Raw genomic sequence first — 24,464 nt, 5'->3', positions numbered from 1 at the left:
GAATCATTGAGTGCTTTGTTTGTATAATCTCATTTAATTCACAGCCCTAAATGAAACAGATACTGTTATCCTCATTTTTAAACGAGAAATGAAAGGCATAGTGAGATTTACTGCCTCGCTCAGGATCATATAGCTAAGAAGTAACAGAGTCGGTAATGGACGTTTAGAGCCCGTACTCTTCTCCAGGCTGCCGCTGTGCCATCTCGGACGGTTTGCATCTTCAGTCACCAGCATCTGCAGCGGGTATCGGATGCCAGTTCAAGCAGTGAGGGACCTGGCAGGATTGAGTTCACGGATGAACCTGAAGACCCAACCCAGAGCTTTAGGAAATGACTGTTCTCTCTGAAGTGGCCTGTTTGTATATCTAAAGTTTGTATCCACGTCCTGTGTTGTTTTTCTTTCATCACCAGCTTGGATTGGATATGGAGGAGTTAGAAGAAGTTGAAGAAGATGCTGGGCTTGGCAATGGTGGTCTTGGGAGGCTTGCTGGTAAGTGTGCTATTGTCTGGCCCTTGACGCCGTCTCAGATGCCATGCACAACCATGCTTGAAGAACCAGAAGACTGTCTAGAACCAGAAGTGCACAGTGTGAGCCGCTTGTAGATGTGTTTGTTTCTGAGTCTGCACGGTGGTTTGACCAGTGCTAGACAAACAGTAGAGAAAGGATCTTTAACAAAAGAGACATTGCTTAAAAAGTTTGGAGACATTGCTTCAAACCCCAAAGCTAACCAGATCCTTCCTGTGCGCTTAAGGGTTTCCAGAGTGGCCCCTTCACTTCACTTTTATTTGTTCACAGCTGCTCAATTCACATACTTGTGTGGTAGCACCTAAGTTGTTTAGCCATTGTGTTATCGTCTTGTGCACTTAACAGTTTGCTTTTTGATTGACTAGTAGGCAGTGATACACTTGTTATACTATTGGTATGATTTAATTAATGAGTATTTTTTTTATATGGATGAAGTTTGAGTTCTTTGCTTTATCCAGGAAATGATTTTTTCCACAAATACAGAGGAAAACATTAAAAATATAATACCAGTGCCATTAAATTAAAAATATGCATCCTTACCACCAAGCAATTCTACCTCCTGATATCTACCCTAAAGAAATACTCCAACACGTACACAAGGAGGCATGCGAAAAAAATTGCTACAGTATTGTTTGTAAAAGCAAAATTTTAGAAATAACCTAATGTCCACTGATAGAACAGGTAAAAAAGTAGAGGAACCCCATGTTACAGAATAATATGTGTCAACCTAAAAGTGAACTATTTGTACTTCCCTGCATAGACCTCCAAGAGGTGGGGGGCCGGGGGCAGAGGAAACAAGTTGCATTAAAAGCCACACAGTGTTGGGCTTCCCTGGTGGCGCAGTGGTTGAGAGTCTGCCTGCCAATGCAGGGGACACGGGTTCGAGCCCTGGTCTGGGAAGATCCCACATGCCGTGGAGCAGCTGGGCCCGTGAGCCACAATTGCTGAGCCTGCGCGTCTGGAGCCTGTGCTCCGCAACAAGAGAGGCCGTGATAGTGAGAGGCCCGCGCACGGCGATGAAGAGTGGCCCCCGCTTGCCACAACTAGAGAAAGCCCTCACATAGAAACGAAGTACCAACACAGCCAAAATAAATAAATAAATAAATAATTAAAAAAAAAAACAACTGGTACTGTATTTAAAAAAAAAAAAAGCCACACAGTGTGATAACATTTATGTTTTTTAAAAATTAATATTTTATGTGAGAATGTATATATGTAAATCCATAGAAAAAGTCTGGAATTTGAAATACTGAAATACTCTAGAGAGGAGCACAGAATTGGGGGTGGCAGTCAAAAGGGCTGCTAGCCCTGTCGGTAACATTTTAATTGTTTTTACAAAGAGGATGTTACTATATTATTTACTTGTGAAATTTAAATTTAATAATAGAATGTACGACCACACATGTATCAGATTGTACTCTATGAAAAATAAATATCTACATCTTCTCTTTTAGAAATGATTCCACAATCTCTTAATTTTACACACAGTTTCAAATGACTAGAACTCCATTTGCATGTGTTTCATATTGTTTATTCCTTACTACATTAGTGGCCATGTGTTTTCTTTTTTGTTTTTTTTAATCTGTAACAGCTTTTATAGTTGTAAATTGTTTACATGACTTTATCACTGAAATATATGTCACTTGCTCTGAAATAAGGCAGTAGCTTAAAGAAATGATCACTTACCTATCTCCAGCATCTAAAAACATCGTATATCATTAAGATTGATAAGCAGTCAATTCTGTCTGTGGCCTACCCTGAATACTATAGACTACGTACCATAATGTTTTGCCCTCAGCAGATAAAGAACAAATGTATGTGACAAGTGCGAATATACCATTTCCCCTGTTCAAGTGAATAAAATTACACCCACTATATTCTACCTTCCCCTGACCCGACCTTCAAGTTTTAGAGAATTAGGCATGTCTATGTGTTGAAATAAGTACAATTCTTTGTGTTATAGGAAGATAAGAGCAGAGAATAATTCAGCAGCCTATACTTAATATTTATGAATCATATGGAAATTCTTGGGATGGTACCATTTTCAGTCACAGAACTTATTTTTAAATTAATTTTAAAGACCCCAAAATTAAAGTTTAAAAAGCAAAAATAAAACAAAAAGAGAACACGAACAGCTATAGCTGTCTATATGCTGCTAATTCTAGCAGCCAGAGAGGAATTCCACCAAATGTCATGAGGCAAAGGGCCTTGGTGTTTGTTGTTGGCTGTCTTGGAGGAATCCATCCGTGACTCTCCCATTTAATGGGCCTCTAGTCTCAACCTATCAAAGCATCCCTTTCCCTAGAGGAAAAGACTAGTAATAAATACTTAAGTATAGTGTGTTATCTAACACCCTTTATTATCATCCTAGAAAGTCTCAGTAAATATAAATGTGAACTACTTATTGGAGTAAGTAGTGCCTGTCAGTGGTCACTCTATACTGATTTATTGAATGAGGAATACCTTGAACTTGACCTCCACTTGTTGCTCCCCCATCTCGGAAACTTATGACATTGATTAAGCCCCACTGGTGACTAACTTAGTGACTAATTCAAACGGGGCCGGCAGGGGCTAACGCATAAGGCTTATGACATTAGCACTCAGGCATCCTAAAGCCTTTATCTGGGCCAACATAAGTTACCTAGTTACTTATACAAACTCTACCCCACAGCCTAGATCTGGGAAAATCAGGAAAAATCAGCGGGGGAGAAAAAAAAAAAAAGCGAGATCAGCACCCACAACACACCGCATACCAATCCTTCTGCAGCTATCCCTAGCTAGCACATGGGAAAGATTTTATTTGTCAGCGCGTCTCACTTTTCCTTGATCCTCTACTTTCTTAATGGCTGCTTGGATAGCCTCTTGGTTGCCGAGGAACTGGTGAGGTCCAACGGCATGCAGGTTCTCATCCAGTTCCAGGAGAATGGGGACTCCAGTAGGAAGAGTAATGTTGATAATGTCTTCATCTGAGATACCGTCCAGATGTTTCAGGAGTGCCCGGCTGCTATTTCCATGAGCAGATATCAGAATGGTTTTACCACTTAATACTTCAGGAGCAATCCTTTCATTCCAATAAGGAAGGAGTCTCTCCAGAACATCCTTTAAGCTCTCGGATCGTGGCAGCTGATCCAAAGGAATGTCGCACACTTTATATCTCCGGTCGTTGTAGATCTCGTGGTAGTAAGGATGGGACTCCTCTATGGGCGGTGGGGTCACACTGTAGCTCCTTCTCCACAGCCTCACTTGTTCCTCGCCGTGATTCAAAGCCATTTGCTCCCTGTTGAGACCGATCAAGGCTCCATAGTGACGCTCATTGAGACGCCAGGAGCTTTCCACGGGAACCCATTCCTGCCCCAGCTCTTCCAGGATCAGCCAGGCTGTGTGGATGGATCGGTTCAGGATGGATGTGAACACAAGATCAAACTCAAAGTTTAGCGCTTTGAGTTGCTTCCCACAGTTCCGAGCTTCTTCCATTCCTTCACTGTTAAGTTTCTGATCCACCCAGCTACAAAAACGGTTCTCTTTATTCCAAGCACCCTCTCCATGTCTTAACATAATCAGTTTGTACTTGGACATACTGATGGCTGAGCTTCTCTAGTGCTTTCCAATGGGCCAGTGTTCAGTGACAGCAATACATCTGCAGAAAGACCACCAGCAGCAGCCGCTCATCGGAACCGCCGAGCAGCCAGTGCCTCCCAAGACTCATCAGTGGCCATGTGTTTTAACGGTGCAATTAGTCATAGAAAATGCTGCCTTTGGCATACTTGGCCACCTTGAGAAGTTAATCATCGGGTAATTAGTAGGCTTTCCATGGAGCTATAGGAAGACCAGCAGAGCCAACGGCATGCTCATCTAAGACTGACAAGGTAGCCTGCCTTCGTTTTATGTAACGTCCTAGGCCTATTTTTTGGCAGGGTTAACCCCACTCTGGGCCTGACAGGCAAGGGGTGAATGAGGCTGAGTAATTCTCATTAGATGACCTCATCTCTTACCAGACTGAAAAAACTGGGACCCCATTCTGGTGAATGTCATTGTATGCTTATGCCAAAACCCAAACTGGTGAAGGACATAAAATTACTATGATTAGCTTAGAAGTTTAGACCAGTCAAGATTCAGTTCCTGGTCCAGCCTCCCTGAAGCATAAGGCCACCTGGTATGTGAACCACACTGGAATTCCATTAGCCAGAAAGAGAGTCTGCCCCAGATGTCCAGCTAGTCAGGCAGATGGGTCACATGTAAATTATACACGTCTTTTCAAGCAGAGGGGGATGGAGACAGCTTCCCCTAGAAAGGGCAGTGTGAAGAACAGACATAATAAAGGACATTTCTAACATAGACCAGCTTCCTTACCTGTTCTCAGATGAAATGCCAACACAGTCGTTATTTCTGGATGGTGAGGTAATAAATGTTTGTTTTCTTCTTTATACAGGTTTGTAATTTCTACCTTTTCTATAGTTTATTTTACAATTCGAAAAAAAATGTTATTTTAAAAACTTAATACCCACTGTGCAGCAGTCTCTGTGCTTTAAGATACAAATATGGTTTCTCATAGAGAAATGTTTTGTGGCTGCCATGTTTTTTAGAGAAAGACAAAATTTTGACTAACCTTGATGACCCTGCCTTTTGCCTGTGCTCTGTTTAATTTAGCCTGCTTCTTGGATTCCATGGCAACTCTGGGACTTGCAGCCTATGGCTATGGCATCCGATATGAATATGGAATCTTCAATCAGAAGATTCGAGAAGGGTGGCAGGTATGTGAGACATATTTTTTAATTTTGTCATTAAAGTACTTTGTCTTCATGGTGTTCTGGATGGTTTATAATTTATGGACATTTTACATAGAGCTTTACTGCTTTCTGTGGCATCTGGTTGACATCAGTGAATACCGTCAGTCTTCCCACTTTGAGGTGTAAGCTCCCTAAGAGCGGAGAGCCTGCCGGTATCACCAATATCATTCACCACCAGATCCACAGCATCTTGTAGGGTGCCAGACTCACAAGGGTGCTCTGAAAATATTTATCACTGATCGCCTGAATGTGGACTATATAATGTGCTATGTCCTATCTCTGCAGCATATAAAATGCAGGAGCACATCTTTTGGCTCATGATCTTCCCCAATAACTCTTTTTTTTCTTTTTTTTTAATAAATTTATTTATTTATGGCTGCGTTGGGTCTTTTATTATTATTATTATTATTAATTAATTTATTTATTTTTGGCTGCATTGGGTTTTCTTTGCTGCGCATGGGCTTTCTCTAGTTGCGGCAAGCGCGGGCTGCTCTTCGTTGCGGTGCGCGGGCTTCTCATTGCAGTGGCTTCTCTTGTTGCAGAGCACGGGCTCTAGGCACGCAGGCTTCAGTAGTTGTGGCTCGTGGGCTCTAGAGCGCAGGCTTAGTAGTTGTAGCGCACAGGCTTAGTTGCTCTGTGGTATGTGGGATCTTCCCCGACCAGGGCTCGAACCCGTATCCCCTGCATTGGCAGGCAGATTCTTAACCACTGCGCCACCAGGGAAGCCCCCCAATAACTCTTGATAGTAGGAAGCATGTCACCATTTTTGTAGGTGAGAAAACTGAGGGTCTTAAGAGGTGAAGTCACCTCAGATCACACAGCTGGCAAATAAGGCTGTATATCCCCAGATTTCCAGGTCCACATTCAGTATTCTTTTCTACACTCAGAGTCTTGCCCTCCTTAACATGCCTATCTTACAAGATAGGTAAGCTCAGTGTTCTAATTTTTTTATAAGACGAAAGCAGGCAATCCTGTTAACTATTATATCAAAAAACTCTGGCACATATTTAATATGTATAATTATAGTGCTCTGTAGAAAATTGCACAAATAGTAATGAATCCATACAAATGACTCTCGTTTTATTTTTATATAACCAAACTAGATTCTTAAGTATTTGTTTCTCTTTATCTTTGGTAACTCTTTGAACTACAGTCAGCCCTGGCATGGACAGTTTTCCCTGATGCTATGTGTGATTTAGCTTTTTTTCTCTCCCTATCTTTGTCTCATACACGCACATCATTGACAAAAAGATACTGGATTTTCAAGAAGCCTGAGCTCTCTGAGCCCTCCCAAGAGTCAGTCCAAGGTCAGCATGATCAGCCATTGGGTTGGGGGACCTAGGCTGGAGCTAATCCCAGGGAAGAGGAAGGATGAGAAGCCGAGTGTCACCGCCATCCACTCTCCCCTCCCTCTGTGTTTGGACACTCTGGGCCAAAGAAGGAGGGCACTAAAAGATTTGACATGATAAGAGAATGCACCAAGGGAAGTCCCAGGAGGAGAATATTGGGAACATATTGAAAGACAAACTTCCAAATTTTGTTAAGGACCAGTGTATCTTTAGCTACTCCTAAACCAATTAGGAGGCAGCATTGGGTAGAAAAAAAATTGGGCCCTAATATGAGATCTAATTTCTAATTTGAGGCCTAAGTGCAACTCATTACCCTTATGAAGTTTGTTGCCTTGATTAGGTTACCTAGCTTCTCTGAGCCTCACTTTTCTTGTCTGCAAAATGGAGATGCCAGCTTCACAGAACTATGAAAATATGTAAAATGTCTGTTGCACAAATATGCGCTTAATGAAATGTTAATTTGGCCTAATAAAAGGAGGATAATTTTTTAAATTATGGTATTATATAGTAAAATATTAATGCAACCATTAATATCATGTTTTTAATTAATTATAATGAAATGGGAAATTGTTTATGATAGTTGAAAAAAGGAGGTATAGGATCATTTGGATAGTATGACCTATCCGAAGGAAACCAAAAAGATAAAGTGCTAGAAAAAAAATACGTCAAAGCTTCAACAGTAATTAATTATCTCTGGGAGATAAGATTATGGGTGACTTTGACTATCTTCTGTTTGTTCTCCTACATGACTCATATTTCATAAGAAATATGTATTTTATAATCATAAAAAGATATAAAAGCAAAATAATTGGTTCCCTTCCACAGTGAAGTAATCTAGGGCTACATGGTGAGAAGCCTAGCTTGGCAGGCATTTCCAGTAGGACCAAGATTTTAACACAACCTGACCAAGGGATACATGGTATCCATTCTCAGTCTTTGTATCCTGTATGGTACTCATTATACCCCAGAATGTTTAAGGATTTTATTTCTTACTTTTCTGTGAAAGATTTTTTTTAACTCAGCAGATCAATCTCAAAAAATTGTCTTTCAAGTGCATTTTCCCCAAAGTCTTATGAAAGGTCACTCTTTATTAATCCCACCTATGACCTTTGCTACTTTTAAATGGCCTTATTTCAGGAAACCATCCCTTCTCTCCTGTGAGACCCAAGAAGTATATATTCTAGTGTTCTTAAATGAAAAAGAGAGACCAAGTGGCTTTTGCTAGTCTCCAAAGCTAGCTTTACTACATCATCACTTCTTTCATTACAACTGAAATTGAATCAGAAGGACACCTAATTTTATCTACCATAGCCATTGTTCACTGGGATGGGATTTTAAAAAGCAAACATAAAAAAGAAACTGTTTCCATGAAAAAACAAAAAATATCTTCCAGGAAAGCAGAATGCCTTTTGGGGACATGGTCACTGCCCTACTCCCATCAGCTACATCGTTGCTCTTACGATGGAGAAGGCTGATGAAAATTGCACAAGCTAGGAAGATTTTTAAAGGTTGATGGACTTTCAGTTTTTGAAGGCTCTCTTCAAGGAAGATTTGCAGTAATAAAGTGTTCGTTGTGAACTCCACCCCGTCCCCCAAGGAAAATAATTTTATTGCTAAAATGCTTGACTTACCTCGAACTCTAACGGGGATCATTGAAACCTCAGAATAGTCCTCTGAAAATGACTGGCCACTGGGAGGAAGAGGGGGAAAGACAGTTGCGACAGCTTCACGTTAAAGTTTAACAGTCACGCACTAAAGTTCTGAGTGGAAAGACGCTGACAGTAGAAACTTCAGGGTTGAATCAAACAGTCTGCTGGAACATTCTTTCTCTTAGAACCCTGCTATACCTAGCCATGCACAGTTCACGTTACCCAGCAAGCTTCTCCTGGCCATTGTTGAATCCTTGGTGCTCCCCAGAAACATTTACCAATGACTGGTACCATCAGAAAGCAAAGTTTGTTGACAACTCCTGATGTTTGCTCACTGGTTCTTCATGTCCTGTGTATCCCACAGTTGAGGGGAAAAGCGTTTCTTCGAATTCAGTCACTCACAGAGGCCCTGAGCTGACCTCTGCTTCCATGCTGGCTGGAATAGATTCCACCGAGTAATCTCTCCAGGAAGACCCCAGATCCAGCTGCCATGCATCCCCCCACACACACTACCACCACTGCCACCACCACCCAGGCGGGTACACTGCTCCTCTCGCCACAGTCTCCTGCTTGCTTTGTCTCAGCTCCTTTTCATCTGGGATGTTCAGATCCACACAGCCCACTTGCATATAAATGAAAGCTCTCCTCCCGTCTGGCCCCTGCCCTTCATATGGCTCAGCAAGTTAGTGTACTCAGGGATCACTGGTTACATGGAAATCTATATTTACAGACCAGTTTGTTGATTTGTTGGAAGAAAGCAAGACAGAAAGGAGGTTTATCACCATCCCGCAGCCTCTGTGGATTGAGTTGGGGTGGCTGGAGGCGGTTCTCTCTTTCTCCTCTGATCTGCTCAGAACAGCTTGCTTTTATGAAATATCTGTTTTTCAATTTACCTTAAAAACAAGCTTTGCATAACTGAGGGAATTGTTGACTGATGCCTTGCCAAAATCAGGAAGAGACTCAATAAAGAACAGCAAGCTAGGAGTCCTATTCTCCCACAGAACTTGTTAACCCAGTGAAATTAAAACCAGCCATTATTTGGCAGGGAAAAGCCAGACCAACATTGAGAGTGACTGGCTGACTAGTCCCTTGTCACTTAACAGCGTGTCCTCAAAAGAGCAAATGCGGCCTCTGATTTGCAAAGGAGGCCAGGAGGGGCCCGTGGTGGGAAGCCCAGAGCTCAGCCTCTCTTCTATGGGCATTTCACGCTGCTTGAGGGGAGAAGAGTCTGCTTCTGCTGCATTCTTCAGCAGAAAATATGTTGTCAGCTCACCTGTGCACATGATTTTCGAGAGGAATGCTGTTTCTGCTTCATCATCCTCCTGGTTCATGTAAAAACTTAAGGTGTATTTTGCAACAGTCCTGAGTGCTGAAATGAGGCAAATAGGCTGTAAGGTTCTTTCCTGTTACAGGAAGCAGTGTGTGTTCACACTGACCAGTATTTGAAACCCAGAACCTACCCTTGCTTAAGTGCAGCATGAAGTGTTTTGTAAGTCAGGATGTTTGATCTTTGTGCATAACCTCATTTATTTTTCATAGAGTTTCTAGTTATTAACACGAGCTAGAGGACTCTACCTTAACCAATTTCTTATCAACTGATACAATTCAATCCTTTCCTTGTTAAATTTTAATTGTATTTTTTGTTCTCTTTATGAATGGGATAGCCGAAGTCTCAATTCTGAATTACAGTTCCTGACTTTGCATGGCCGTGTAGCTCCCGGATGTACCATGTACCCGCTGGCTACATGTTCAGATGCAAATTTTTAAATGCAAAATTTGAGACCCCTCCCCAGACTGCCTGAGACTCTGCATTTTAACAAGGTGCACTGTACTGATTAGCTCACATCTAGGTCCAGCCTTCCCTAGGCTTCATCCTGCATCTGCTACATCCTCCTGCAGCTCTCTAATTCCAGACCTTCTATCTAAAGATGTTGTTTCTGTGTGTCCCCTTTTCCTTCATCATGATGCTGGTAGTTCTGTTAATGGGCAGCTTACTGGCATTCCCAATATGATCAATGTTTGAATAAATGGATGTGTGTTTGCTTGTCTGGCTGTTGACATTAATGTTTTGTCTAATATCTCAAAAGATAGCTGTGTTTGTTTGCCTCTCTCCACACTGTGCCTGGGGCAGACACTGAACTCATACGTAGGTGATCATGAAGCATCCAGCATTGTGTCATAATTCATCATTAATATCTTTTTAAACTAAAGCTGAGTTTTCTAAGAGGGAAGGATGAGGAATCAGGTAGGTAAAATAACCATATTGGGGGTAATCTCATTGACAAGGGAGCTTTGTACTAAAAACCTTACCCCTCCCTTCTTGCCAGAATACGATTGCATTTTTTAAAATATAAGGACTATTTTAAAGGTATCACTCATAATACCTTTACTTTAAAAAATGCAACCCCTGCCCCACCATGTGTTTTTTGTTCTTGTTTTGGCATTTTTATTTGTTTTTTATAGAAAACAAAATGCATTTGATGTCTAGGATACCCTAAATACAAATTAGATTTTAAAATTTTTATGAGAACTATTTTGTCATAAATTGACATAAATACATGGGAAAATGTTGATATTGTCAATAAAGTAAATTCCTTACATTTTAGTATATGTCATTTTCAAAATGAATTAGAAATAATAGTTCATGGGACTTCCCTGGTGGCGCAGTGGTTAAGACTCCACGCTCCCAATGCAGGGGGCCCGGGTTCCAGCCCTGGTCAGGGAACTAGATCCCACATGTGTGCTGCAACTAAGGGTTCACATGCTGCAACTAAGGGTCCCCCCCAGCCGGCCGCAACGAAGGAGCACACATGCAGCAACTAAGACCTGGCACAACCAAATAAATAAATAAAATATAATAAATAAATAAATAATACTTCATTATCAGATCAAAATTACATAAGGATTAAATTAAACAAAGACTACAAAATGTGTTCTGTGGATGGGAATGTAAATTGGTGCAGCCACTATGGAAATAAGTATGGACGTTCCTTAAAAAACTAAAAATAGAACTACCATAAGGTCCAGCAATTCCATTCCTGGGTATATATCTGGAAAAAATGAAAACGCTAATTCAAAAAGATACATGCACCCCAGTGTTCATAGCAGCACTGTTTACAATTGTCAAGGCATGGAAGCAACCCAAGTGCCCATCAACAGATGAATGGATAAAGAAGATGTGGTGTATATATATGCAATGGAATATTACTCAGCAATAAAAAATGAATTAAATATTGCCACTTGCAGCAACATGGATGGACCTAGATAATATTATGCTTAGTGAAATAAGTCACACAGAGAAAGACAAATACTATATGTTATCACTTATATGTGGAATCTAAAAAATAATACAAATGAATGCATATGCAGAACAGAAACAGACTCACAGATATAGAAAACAAATTTGTGGTTACCAAAGGGGAGAAGGAAGGGGGGGAGGGACAAATTAGGGATATGGTATTAACAAACTACTATGTATAAAATAGATAAGCAATAAGGATATACTGTATAACACAGGAAATTATACCTATTATCTTATAATAACCTATAATGGAATATAATCTGCAAAAATACTGAAACACTATGCTGTATACCTGAAACTAACACAATATTGTAAATCAACTATATTTCAAATTAAAAAATGAAAAAAAAGTAATAGTGTTCCGTACCTATACTGAAATAAGCTTTATTAAGGGAGCTTTCTATGAGTAGTTTTTCTCAACCAATTCTGTGCTTTCAAGGCACAAAGCTCTTGACAGAAACCATAATGTAGGACCCATCAGGTCCAGGTATCCAACAATAAACATCCCTGGGAAGCCTCTCTCTTTCCCTCAAGCTAGACAATTGGATTCACAGATGTTAAGACACAGGCTTTAGAACCCACAGACCTACCATCAAATCTTACCTGTATCGTTTACTATCCGTGCAACTTTGAGCAAGTTACAATTTCCTTAACAAAGGGAGAAGCCATAGCTCCCTCCTATAGTGTTGCTATGAGGAGTAAATGCAATAATATGTATAAAACATTTAGAGTAATACTAGCCAGTATTGTTGTTGATTTAGGCTGTACGACAATAACAAAGATGAATTGAGATTGACAGAACCAACATCTTTCTTGCCAAAACAGTATTCTTGAGTTGATTCAGTCAAAAATATATATATTTTTTAATAAATTTATTTATTTATTTATTTGGCTGCGTTGGGTCTTCATTGCTGCACGCGGGCTTCCTCTAGTTGTGGCGAGTGGGGGCTACTCTTCGTTGCGGTGCGCGGGCTTCTCATTGCGGTGGCTTCTCTGGTTGCACAGCACGGGCTCTAGGCACGCAGGCGTCCGTGTTTGCAGCTCACGGGCTCTAGAGTGCAGGCTCAGTAGTTGTGGCACGTGGGCTCAGTAGTTGTGGTGCACGGGCTTAGTTGCTCTGAGGCATGTGGGATTTTCCTGGACCAGGGACCGAACCTGTGTCCCCTGAATTGGCAGGCTGATTCTTAGCCACTGCGCCACCAGGGAAGTCCCCCAAAATATTTTTAATTTGATATAATTGAAGGGCTAGGTCCACCGCTCCTGAAAAACAAATTCTAAGCCATGTCCTTTTTGCAGATAGAAGAGGCAGATGACTGGCTCAGGCATGGAAACCCCTGGGAGAAGGCCCGCCCCGAGTTCATGCTGCCTGTTCACTTCTACGGGAAAGTAGAGCACACAGAGGCCGGAGCCAAGTGGATCAACACGCAGGTATTCTGAGAGTCCTCGCGCTGAGCATTGTGTAGAGGATGGCACAGAGTACGACGTGTATATGGTGTTGAGTATAGTGTGCTGTATATTGAATAATAGAGTATATTTTCTATAAATAAATCTGTTACTTCTCTTAGTGGAACCCACTCATTTTGGAGACCAGGCAGCTGAGGCTAAGAGAGAAGTGACTTCCCCAAGGTCAAGTGACTTCCCAGGGTCATTTTGTCATCCGGTTTATAAGAGATTAATCAATTCTATAATCCCAGCATGCTTAGCTCTCCAGTTTTATATAAAGCTGTTGAAACCAAGATTGAATAAAGTTAAATGTCATTCCTCACCCCACTGCCATATGTACATTGACTTGTAAATTCTAAGGGGTAAATTTTTTTTTTTTTTTTTTTTTATAAATTTATTTATTGATTTATTTTTGGCTGCATTGGGTCTTTGTTGCTGCGCGCGGGCTTCTCATTGTGGTGGCTTCTCTTGCTGCAGAGCACGGGCTCTAGGCGCGGGCTTCAGTAGTTGTGGCTCGCTGGCTTCACTAGTTGTGGCACACGGGCCTAGCCGCTCCGTGGCATGTGGGATCTTCCCGGACCAGGGATCGAACCCGTGTCCCCTGCATTGGCAGGCGGATTCCTAACCACTGCACCATCAGGGAAGCCCCAGGGGTAAATATTTTTAAACTGAAGTATTTATTCAAAGGATTACCAAAGTTCTTCTTCATTACAAAGTCAAAAAAAACAATGCAAAATATTGCAAAATGCATTCTGTTACTGTGTGCCAAATCACTTCTAGAGAAATAATGCTGGTATCAATCCAAGTGTACTTAATTCATGGCCGTGTATTTATCCTGCCACCAGATTAGAGTGTTACCCTGTTACTGAACAATTTACTTTTCAGCTCCTCTAGTGGTGGTTTGTGCTTTGCTGTCTTCATACGTCCTGATAAATAACCCCTAAGAACTACTGGATTGCATTGTCCAATCACTGGAGGCTCCACTTGAGATATTTGTTTAGTAAATATAGTCTTACGCCAGAAAAGCTGTCTCACTAGCCACTTTAAAAGCTTAAAGAAAATGGTAAAGACCAAGGAAAGACTGTTCTTATATAGCAAAATCAGGAAAAATTCAGTATTGTAATGCTAAATTCAGTTGGTTTGTGGACGCAAGACCCATGTTATAGTGGTCTTTTAAGCTGATGCTTTATTCTGCTAATCCATGCAAGGCTATTCACGGTTCACAAAAGAAAGACTTCTTTTGAAGTTTTTCCTATCTGAACATGATGTATTCAGCATATAAAATAATGGATTAGAAGCTAAAATAGGTCATTATATATAATGATATAAGGAATAAACTAATACTATAATTTCAAGATGTTTCCCTCTGTCCACCCCTTGCCTTTTATTTTGGTTAAACAATAGACCACAACTAAGTTGCAGTTGATTACAAATATGATCAGAAGAACTGCAACAAACCAATTGTTAATATGCCTAAAGAATTCTCACATGTTTTGGGCATTAATCTAGCAAGTATTTGGTGTCTAAAACTTCCAGTGGCTTCTGATCTGTTTAAACGTACGCAGGTTATACTCCCCATCCTGGAAGCATTCTGTTTACTTCATAGGTCCCACTGATGACCTTATGATGACCTGATGATATATTTACAAAGCACCTCTAGACATTTTCATAATATATCCAGAAATTCAATTAGGGAGAGTGTGTTTTTCTGTGCCTACAAAGGCAAGTTTACGGGGCAGATGTAATAAAGGGTGAGCTGACCCAATCTGTGTGGAATTTTATGGATTGACGCCACTGCCTGATCAGCCCCAGATTTGTAGCTAGTGAGGTCAGAGAGCTTGAGGTCAGACCTCATGTGTGCCTGCTGTGAAGGCTTCCAGTAAACTGAGTTATTTGTTTCATTTCTTGTGTCAGTTCAGGTCCTCTGGGAAGCAGACAGAAGGGAGAATTAGAAGTACAAGTGATCTATTGAAGAAATGCCTGTGAAAGATAAAGGGAAAGGGAACAGGAGGAGGGGGGACATCTTTCAGACTGCAACGCAGGTGTGACACCTGTGAAGAGAGAGAGGGAAAGGAGGATTCTCAGGAAGAGCCTCACACTGCAGCGCATCTCTGAACAAGTGCCCAGGCTGATGGGACATTGCTCATGAGGGGTCCTGGCTCTCATGCTCCCACCACGATGGGAGCGTCCCAAAGAAGGCACAGCCTCGTGTGAGCTCTGAGGTGGCAACTTCTCCCTGAGGTTCTCTAAAGGGACCTCCAAGCCACGTGCTTCCCCAGCTGCCTCAATTATGCTTCGAGGGTCAGAAGGACGAGTCATGTTTGAACCCAGACTCAGAGTCCCACTCTGTAAATGACTTCTCCTGATTGACCACAACTTGCTCTTAGAACTCCAGAGATCTTTATTTCCTAGTAAAAGGTATTCAAATAAATGTGATTTATTACTCTGTGGTTACGATGTTCATGAAAGCATGACTGAATGTATGTGACTGATTGATATAGGCTAGAGTGTTTCATTCCCTTATAATTCAGCAGACCAAATTAAAGAGATCTGTGGTTAGGTTTCAACACTACCACTGACTATGACCTTGGGTAAGTCACTTCTCTCTCAGCTTCATTCCCCTCATATCCGAAACGCGTTAAGTTGCACTAGATGATCTCTAGCATGCTCCAATTCAATCAGTCTGTCATTCCCCTTCCTTAGAGCTTGATTCTGATGAGGCAGGGAATAGAAAATTGTCTTCTCCCACATAAATTTTAAATTTATGTGAAACATGGTTCATCTTCCTGTTCTTCTCTATTTCCATGACTGTCACAAATATTGAGCTAAATTTTCCAAAGCTCACCTCTTAGACACATCTCAGCTAATTATCAGCTTATTTGTTAGATCACTAAAATAACTCTTCTTCATGCAACTTTGAAAAATCTAGCATAGCATTTTAAACATCATATGTAATATTTATCTTCATAAATTTCCTATTCTGCTAATTTTCACCATATTTGAAATCAGATCATTGAATAACCTACATGAAACTTATCTTGATTCCTGTTTTTTAATGGGTACAGATTCACATTTGCCACTTTGCACATCATATTTTGCTATTCTTCGAGCAATGGCTTGATCTTGAAACATGAAAGATCTGTGTCCAGATCAGGGCAAGGGACACAAAGGGAAGTCAACGTGGAAATGATGTGGAGGACCATCTGGGACCATCTGTCTGGGTCGTTCCAGCCATCCAGATTGTTCCAAGTGGGAGGAGGACCGACATGGCCCCTAATACAACCTCCAGCCTTGGGACCCTTAGCTTGGTTTAGGGATCATACAGTTTGAGTTGGTGATGGAGCCAGGAACCAAATTCCAGCTGCTGTCTCCCAGCTCTGTTCAACCTCCTCCATCCACGTGGGAAACAGTGAGTAGCTGCTTTGGTTTCTCCCCCCAGGTGGTCCTTGCTCTTCCATATGACACCCCGGTGCCTGGATATCTGAACAACACGGTCAACACCATGCGCCTCTGGTCCGCTCGCGCACCCAATGACTTTAACCTCAGAGACTGTGAGTACAGCGTGGGCTCCCTTTCCTCACGTGTGTCTTTCATCTTTTTGTCCAATAATTAGAGCCAAGTTGCGCTGAGTTTCTGATCCGAACTCTTTAGTGACTAAGCATTATACGGAGCAGGTATGGAGGACATGGTTAAAGCAATCCTTCAGTCTAATCCTCTCAGACTGTCATGTGAATCACAGCATGAAAGTTTGCTGAAATCTTTTTGGATTTTTAGGAACTTTAGGAATCCCACATGGTACCCAACAAGCATCAGGTGAGATCAAGGGGCTTCTGAAAACAGTGGCTGGCTCGTCTGTTTATTCATTTTTCTAACATTTCCCTCAGTTAACGTTGGAGACTACATTCAGGCTGTGCTGGACCGGAATCTGGCCGAGAACATCTCCCGGGTCCTCTATCCCAATGATAATGTGAGTGATCAAGCTTGCTTTCTCAGTGGAAACAGAAGCAGCTGACTTCAGAAGCACCTATTCAGTAGCCATAAAGCACACACTTAATATTGGGTTTTTGCCTTCAGTGAGGAATAATCACCATATCTCTTCCTGAATTGTGTAGATTTCCCCTCCCACCCACGTAAGGAAAACGAATCTGTACAATTCATGAAATCAGAATTGGTGTTTCGCCCTTGATTAGCGACCCCATCACTAAATTGGGAGGCTCTGTACATGTATTTCAAAACAAAACCTGGCTATAAAAGATGAGGTGCAGTACAGGTGAAGCACTCCTTCCTTTCCAAACAGAAATTTCATCCACAGCATCAGAAGTCCCTGGAGGTGTCTTGCCTGTCCTCTTCCCCTCACTCATGGGTCTCCTCTGCCCTTCTGCCCCAAGGCAAGGTGGGGTCATGGACCTCAGAATAGACCCAGGAGCAGACACTTGTTTCTTATGCCACTTATTTATCTCATTAAATTTTTTCTTATAGGTGATCATTCCAAAGTTTACACGAAAAATAACTTAGTTTAAAAAAAAAAGACACTTGGAACTGGATCTCAGATGACTATTATGGATTCTTAGTGGATTTAAATATACTTAGCTGTAACTTTTCCATGAGTAAAATAATTTTCTGGACGCTATAATGATTTTTTTTAAAAAATAATAATCTCAGAAGCAACCAAACTAGTACTCTGCTCCACAAAGATGTCACAAAACAAGGATCTTGGGGACTAGGACATAAATGATCCTAAGACCAGATGTCCCCTTAGTGTTAAACCCATCTCCAAGGAGGATTAAGTGGATTTGCTGCAGCATTTTTAGGAACTTAATGGTATATGTTATTTTTCCTTTGGGAGAAAGAATGTGACTTCAGTACCTTAAAAGAAATCTATAACCCAAAAGCAAAAGACTGTTCTATTTCAAGGTCAATTAAAGTAAGAATCCTTCCAAGACTGGGGCCACACTGCCCAGCCAAACCCAAGCCTGCAGGATTGTTTAACTAGAAGGGGCTTGAAATTCATCCTCCTATCTTCAGTAGGGACCAAACCTAACTTTACTTGGAAATAATCATCCACAACAATTGATAACACACACCAGGTTAGCATGGGGTGCAAAGTTGACTAAATTCATTGGGCAAAAAAGGTAGCTCTCAGGGTTATGCTTGTTTTTAAGTAGAAGTTGATAAATCTTTTTCGTACTGTAACCACAAGAACAGGCTCATTCCCTCTCCCCAGCTTGGCCATGGCCCTATTAGTCTGTCTTCCAAGAGTCTTGCCCCCTGTCCTCACTCCGCAACTAATGAGATTTTTTTTTTCCTTGCTTAAAATTCTTTAAGGCTTTTGCTTACCCCTAAGAGAAGTACAGAATCTTAGGTGTATCTTCATCGATATGGTCATCAGTTCTCTGACACATCCTCCGTGATCTTGCCCTAGCAATAGGTCCCAGCTGTAGAGGATTATTTGCTCTGTTCTTTCTCACCTCCATGCTTTGCCCAGGTTTCCTCTGCCTGCAGGGAATACTCTGGCCCTCTGTGCTCACCTCAGATTCCTACTTACCTTTCAGGGCTCAGATAAAGAAATCACCTGAGTATTCAGGTTCCCAAAGTACTGTGTGTACACTTAAATACGACATAAATGTTTTTAAAAACTGTCATGTTTTATTTCAAGCCTTGTTCATACATCTGTCTCTCCCCACTAGTTTGAACTTACTGAGGTCAGTGATTGTTTAATTAATCATTTTATTTCTAGCACACTAAAAATTCCCTAACTCAGTAAACATTTAAATTCATTGTGGATGGATTCATGTGCTTTTTTTAGAATGATTTCATTATATTTTTTACCATGAAACATGCTATTAGAAAAAGAAATATAAGCAATATAAAAAACTACCAAGTAAAAAAAAAATTCCAAATTCTACCACCTATAAATTCCCATTGGTAATATCAATCCAGACAGTTTCCTATTAATGACTTTAAATTTTTATTTTGGTTTTTAAACTTTTATCAAAGTTGTACCTGCACATAGTTTAAAGAGAAAAGCAGCTCTCTGAGGCTTACTATAAAATCAGTCTCCTGTTTCCCACTTCCCCAAAGCAACTACATCCCCTTGCTTTGAACTGATTTTCTGGATACTTACCTCCATATTTCTAACAACATGCTGTTACTGCTGCTTCGTGATTTCCTCTTTTTACAATATTGACTCCCCGCTACTGAAGATGAGAATTTAGCTCCTTTCCTCCCATAGACTTCCACCCCCACCACAAAAACACGTTTTCTATGCCCAGTCTCTCAACGTAATTACATGGTGATTTGCACTAGCTCTTCAGCTAGTGTTTACATTGTTATGACGCTGTCAGTGCTACAGACAGCTGATCTGTGCACATACATGTCATCATCTCATGATTATTTTTCCTTTCCTTAAAAAGTTCTCCTTTCCTGGAGTTAATCATTGTTTTGTTTGTTTGCTTGGTTTTCTGAGTACTTTTCCCTAATTTATCCTACACTCTACCCCAGTCGTAGAAATTTCCTCTCAATATATTCAAACACCTTAGGTATTCTGTTGACTCAGTCTTATTTATTTATTTATTTTTGGCTGTGTTGGGTCTTTGTTTCTGTGCGAGGGCTTTCTCTAGCTGCGGCAAGCGGGGGCCACTCTTCATCGCAGTGCGTGGGCCTCTCACTATCGCGGCCTCTCTTGTTGCGGAGCACAGACTCCAGACGCGCAGGCTCAGTAGTTGTGGCTCACGGGCCTAGTTGCTCCGCGGCATGTGGGATCCTCCCAGACCAGGGCTCGAACCTGTGTCCCCTGCACTGGCAGGCAGACTCTCAACCACTGCACCACCAGGGAAGCCCACCTCAGTCTTTTTGAAGTCTCTTCTGGTTGGCTGCTCCACTGTCATCCTGGGATCTACTTTTCCCATTGTTCTGAGGACGTCTGTGCTCATATACTCTCTGGGGTCATTTGTTTCCAGGATCCCACGTCTTGGTTTGCTCCCCTGTTTTGGTAGTACACACACTTGGGGCTTCCTAGGAAAGGATGCAAGTGAGGTCAATTTTTTTGAGACCTTGCATGTTGGAAAATGTCTTTATTTTGCCCTCACATTGGTAGTTTGCCTGGATACTGAAGACTCAAAGTGTTTTTTTTTAAATCTGTTAGTTTTTGGTGTTGCCGAAAAGTACAATGCAATCGGATTCTTGATCTCTTGTTTGAATTCTACTTTCTTCCCCTTTGAAAGCTTCTAGTCTCCCTCTCCCTCCTGCCCTCCCTCTGTCCCTCTCCAAACCCCCTCTCTCCGAGTGTACTAAAATGTACTAAAAGGTTTGGGGGGGTGTGCTTTGGTGTAAGTCTGCTTTCACTTATCACACCTGGGTACCCTTTCAGTCTGGGGGCACAGGACTACAGCTCTCTGAGAAATGGTCTGGAATTGTTAAACATCCTCAACTGGTTCTTTAGTTTTCTTACCTTTTTTCTTTTATTTATCATCTCTTTGTCTTCATGCTCATGTTTTGGGCAATCACAACTCTCTCTTCCAATCTTTCTATTGGGTTTTTCACTTTGGCTGTCATGTTTTAATTTCCAAGTAATCTTTTCTTGCTCTAGATATTTTCTTGAAGCATCTTATTTCTTGAATACAATATCTAATCTATCTGAGGATACTGATAGTATTCTTATAATCATTCTTTTCTCTAATCTCTGTACCTCTAAGTTGGCTTTTATTATTTTAACATCTTTTAGAAGTTTTTCTTAGATGTCTAATGGTCCTTAGCTGCCCACTGAAACTTAAGAGAAAGGTACCGACAAGTTTTGGGGAGCTCTGTACACTTGTTTGGGATTTATCTATTTGGTTTCCCTCTCCTGTGACCTGCTGGGGCCACTTCCTGGTGGAGCTCCTCATGTCCATGTCTTTAGGTCCTCCCTCCTGGGCTGGTCGAATTCCCTAGAGAAGACGCTTGCAGCTTCTTTCCTGGTGGAATTAACACTGGCTGCCTGTGTTCTCAAATTCAGTTGGGAGATGAAGACTGAAAGCATCAGCATTCAGTACATAAACTTTCACTGAGCCTCTTTCCCCATTTTTAGTATGGAATGGTACCCCTGCCTCCGACTTCACCTGCCGCCCTCCAGTCCAGAGACCCCTGTTATACCGTCTCCAGAGAACAGACCTCCAGCTTCTGCCTGAGTTGGCAAAGGAGATTGTCCAGTTGAGGGAATTGGAGAGGAGGTCTGAGGCCAACTGCTTCTTAGGCTCTGCACTAACCTTTTACCCCCTCTTCACCCCTACTTCTGAAGGCACCCAATGCTGACAATTCCTGGGCCTTTTGGGAGCTTCAGTGTATACACTGGGTTGTTCCTTTGGCTTTTCTCCACTAGCAGGTCAGGATGCAGCTTTCCTGGGTCTTCTGGTTCAATTACCATTTATCCATCTGTTTTTCAGCTTCTGAAAAGTTGCTGCTGTTGTCTTCTCTCCATTCCCTCCATCCTTTATCAGTATGCCTTTTTTCAATCCCTTTACCGTCATTTTAGTGGAGTTTCAGGAGGCTGATGCTTGGCATTCAACCTGCCAGCTTCCACCAGACATCCCATGGGCTTTAGCCTTGAAGTCCCCTGGTAGGGGACGCCACCCACGTTCTGGCCACTCCTAGCAATGTGAGCCCTGTCACTCAGTCTCTCTGGCTTGAAGTTTTTTGAAGGGAAGGAGCTGAGACTGAAGCAGGAGTACTTTGCAGTGGCCGCTACCTTGCAAGATGTCATCCGACGTTTCAAAGCCTCTAAGCTCGGGTCCAGCGGTAGTGCCGCAACTGCCTTTGATGCCTTCCCAGATCAGGCGAGTATTCAGCCTGAACGCAGGCGGGAACAACTGAGGGTATCAGGACTTCCATCAGATTTACTCCTCTGTCTCCATGCTAAAAAAAAATCTGAGTGTCTATATACCAAACAGAAACAGACTCACAGACATAGAAAACAAGCTTGTGGTTACCAAAGGGGGTGGAAGGAGGCGAACTAGGAGTATGGGATTAACAGATACACACTGCTACACATAAAATAGATAAGCAACAAGGATTTACTGCGTAGCACAGGAAATTTACTTACCTATAATGGAAAATAACCTGAAAATATTTATACATACCTGAATCACTATGCTGTACACCTGATACTAACACAATATTTTAAATCAACTATACTTCAATTAAAAAAAAAATCGAGTAGCTACAGTATACTTAGAGCCTTCCATAGAGGGTAGACGTTTTGTTTGGTGCACGTATGAGGCATGGATGAGGACAAGGACCTGGGCCATCGGTTACCTTCACATCGCTTTTCCCCTTGCAGGTTGCCATCCAGCTGAATGACACTCATCCTGCACTTGCCATCCCTGAGCTGATGAGGATTTTTGTGGATATTGAAAAATTGCCCTGGTCCAAGGTCTGGATAGTTTGGTTTCTTTTTCCTTTGATTGACCAGAATATCTGTGGTTAAGAGATTCTGCCAAAAGCGCCTTTTACAGTTTTTCAAAATAAGTTACTGTTGCTAACTTCCAACAGTTAAAGGTAAACCTTGCCCTGGTGCTGACATGTCTCAGTTCCTACTGCTTTACAGGGAGTAAGACTAAGAAATGAATAAACACATTACTCATGGGACACAGCTCAGTAGCTGTATGAAGGCTTACATGTGTTTGCCATTTTTGTGTCTAAAAGGATTCGAAATTAAACTCTCTAGCCTCACAATACAGCTAACTGAAGGTGTCCCCATCGATTTGAAACATACTTTGTACTTTCTCAGAACATTACTGAAGTTTTATTCCTCAAGTTTTGTTTATTTAATAAATGAAAGACAAGTTAGGATACTAGAGATGATTTATCAGCATGCTGTCCTAAATTTTATCAGACAATTTACTGCTTTCTTTTCCTTCCCCCCCCCCCCCAAAAAAAACATGTTCCCATTACCTGGAGCATTCAGGAACCTAGCGGAATTGTGTCTAACTGTAATACATGCAGATAGAATTGTCCTGTTGCTGACGGGCAGGAGTTGAGGAAGTGTTCGGCCTGCAGGATGGGGCACACCTGCAAGCCGCCTTCCCTGCAGAGGCAAGCACTGAGCCCCCTCTCCCCCCAGGCGTGGGACATCACCCAGAAGACCTTTGCCTACACCAACCACACGGTGCTCCCGGAAGCCCTGGAGCGCTGGCCCGTGGAGCTGGTGGAGAAGCTGCTTCCTCGACATTTGCAAATCATTTACGAGATGAATCAAAAGCATTTAGATGTAAGTCACTTTGACAGATTCATAACCCTTTTGAAGAGGAGGTCTAGAGATGTTAAGGGTGGCTGCAGTCTTCCCTCCTACCAAACCTGAGGCCCAAACATCTTTCAGTCATTGACACATCACAAGCATTCAAGTCTGGGTGGGGCTCTGTTAATGACATCCTTTTGAAAATACTAACCTGGAGGGATGGCATCTCCCTAGGCATCTTCACTCCTCTCCGTGGGAGTCAAGTTTTACCTTTGCTCCAACGAAGGTTTTGGTTGGGAAGTGAATGATGTTATCCCAGGGTTGCTGGAAACCTGAGTGACCAGTAAGGCCTTTCTCTTCCTTTGCCTAGAAAATTGCCGCCTTGTTTCCTAAAGATGTCGACCGCCTGAGAAGGATGTCTCTGATAGAAGAGGAAGGAGGCAAAAGGATCAACATGGCCCATCTCTGCATTGTGGGCTCCCACGCTGTGAACGGCGTGGCTAAAATTCACTCAGACATCGTGAAGAACCAAGTGTGAGCCTCCATCCCTGTCGTAGTGGGTCTCACATTGCTCAGGAATAGAACGGTGCTAGTGAAGGCAGGGTTGCGGTCGGAGATGAGGAAAGGCCCCGTTAAATATTTAAAAGTAATGTCTTCTATACACAGAACCCTTCTCTAAAAGGAAAAGAAAAGGCCTTCCTCTCTGAACCGTCCTAATTCTAGACTTACAAGGAAAAAAAACTATTCTGCTCAAAAGTCTGAGATCTATGTCAGTGCCAGGAAATCATACGGAGATGATTAGATTGGATTTTTTCTTGTAATTATTTTGCATTGCAAATGGTTTCTATTTAGAATGACACCCATAGCTGCTGTCAGCCCCTCCTCTCTCCACTTTTATTTAATCTTTCTAAGCCTACACTCTGCTTCTTAGACCTAACTCTGAACTTCATGCAGCATGCAGGAACCTGCCGTTCCAGCCAAGTTCAGTGATGTGTCTCTTCCATCTCCAGATTCAAGGACTTCAGTGAGCTAGAACCAGACAAGTTTCAGAATAAAACCAATGGGATCACTCCAAGGCGCTGGCTGTTACTCTGCAACCCGGGCCTGGCAGAGTTAATAGCAGAGGTAACTGGGAAGTGCTGAGGGAAAGGGGGTTTCTGATTAGGATTCAAGAGGCAGAGAGTGCGCTTATAACTTGCA

At 41.9% G+C, this 24,464-nt stretch overlaps 2 protein-coding genes across 3 annotated transcripts in view; one reads left to right on the top strand and one right to left on the bottom strand.

Moving 5' to 3' along the window:
- Positions 1-24,464, top strand: part of PYGL (glycogen phosphorylase L) — a 57,228-nt gene that overhangs the window by 8,526 nt on the left and 24,238 nt on the right. For both annotated transcript variants that reach the window (XM_007192839.3, XM_007192840.3), the window contains exons 3-12: positions 411-489; positions 5,173-5,276; positions 12,908-13,039; positions 16,494-16,605; positions 16,939-17,021; positions 21,721-21,864; positions 22,368-22,460; positions 23,151-23,297; positions 23,635-23,798; positions 24,275-24,389. In XM_007192839.3, the coding sequence (XP_007192901.1) occupies positions 411-489; positions 5,173-5,276; positions 12,908-13,039; positions 16,494-16,605; positions 16,939-17,021; positions 21,721-21,864; positions 22,368-22,460; positions 23,151-23,297; positions 23,635-23,798; positions 24,275-24,389 (1,173 nt within the window). The remainder of the gene's footprint in view (positions 1-410; positions 490-5,172; positions 5,277-12,907; positions 13,040-16,493; positions 16,606-16,938; positions 17,022-21,720; positions 21,865-22,367; positions 22,461-23,150; positions 23,298-23,634; positions 23,799-24,274; positions 24,390-24,464) is intronic.
- Positions 2,812-4,219, bottom strand: LOC103015640 (bisphosphoglycerate mutase). The gene has a single exon (XM_007192988.2). It carries the CDS (start codon positions 4,099-4,101, stop codon positions 3,322-3,324), a length of 780 nt encoding a protein of 259 aa, XP_007193050.2. The 5' UTR covers positions 4,102-4,219; the 3' UTR covers positions 2,812-3,321.

This window comes from Balaenoptera acutorostrata, chromosome 3, assembly GCF_949987535.1.
Source record: "Balaenoptera acutorostrata chromosome 3, mBalAcu1.1, whole genome shotgun sequence".
Lineage (NCBI taxonomy): Eukaryota > Metazoa > Chordata > Mammalia > Artiodactyla > Balaenopteridae > Balaenoptera > Balaenoptera acutorostrata.
The sequence above is the reverse complement of the archived record's forward strand: the minus strand, read 5'-3'. Positions and strand labels throughout refer to the sequence as shown.

Bases quoted from the DNA above. Each gene is read 5' to 3' on its own strand.
- LOC103015640 (XM_007192988.2), bottom strand. From the start codon at position 4,101: ATGTCCAAGTACAAACTGATTATGTTAAGACATGGAGAGGGTGCTTGG.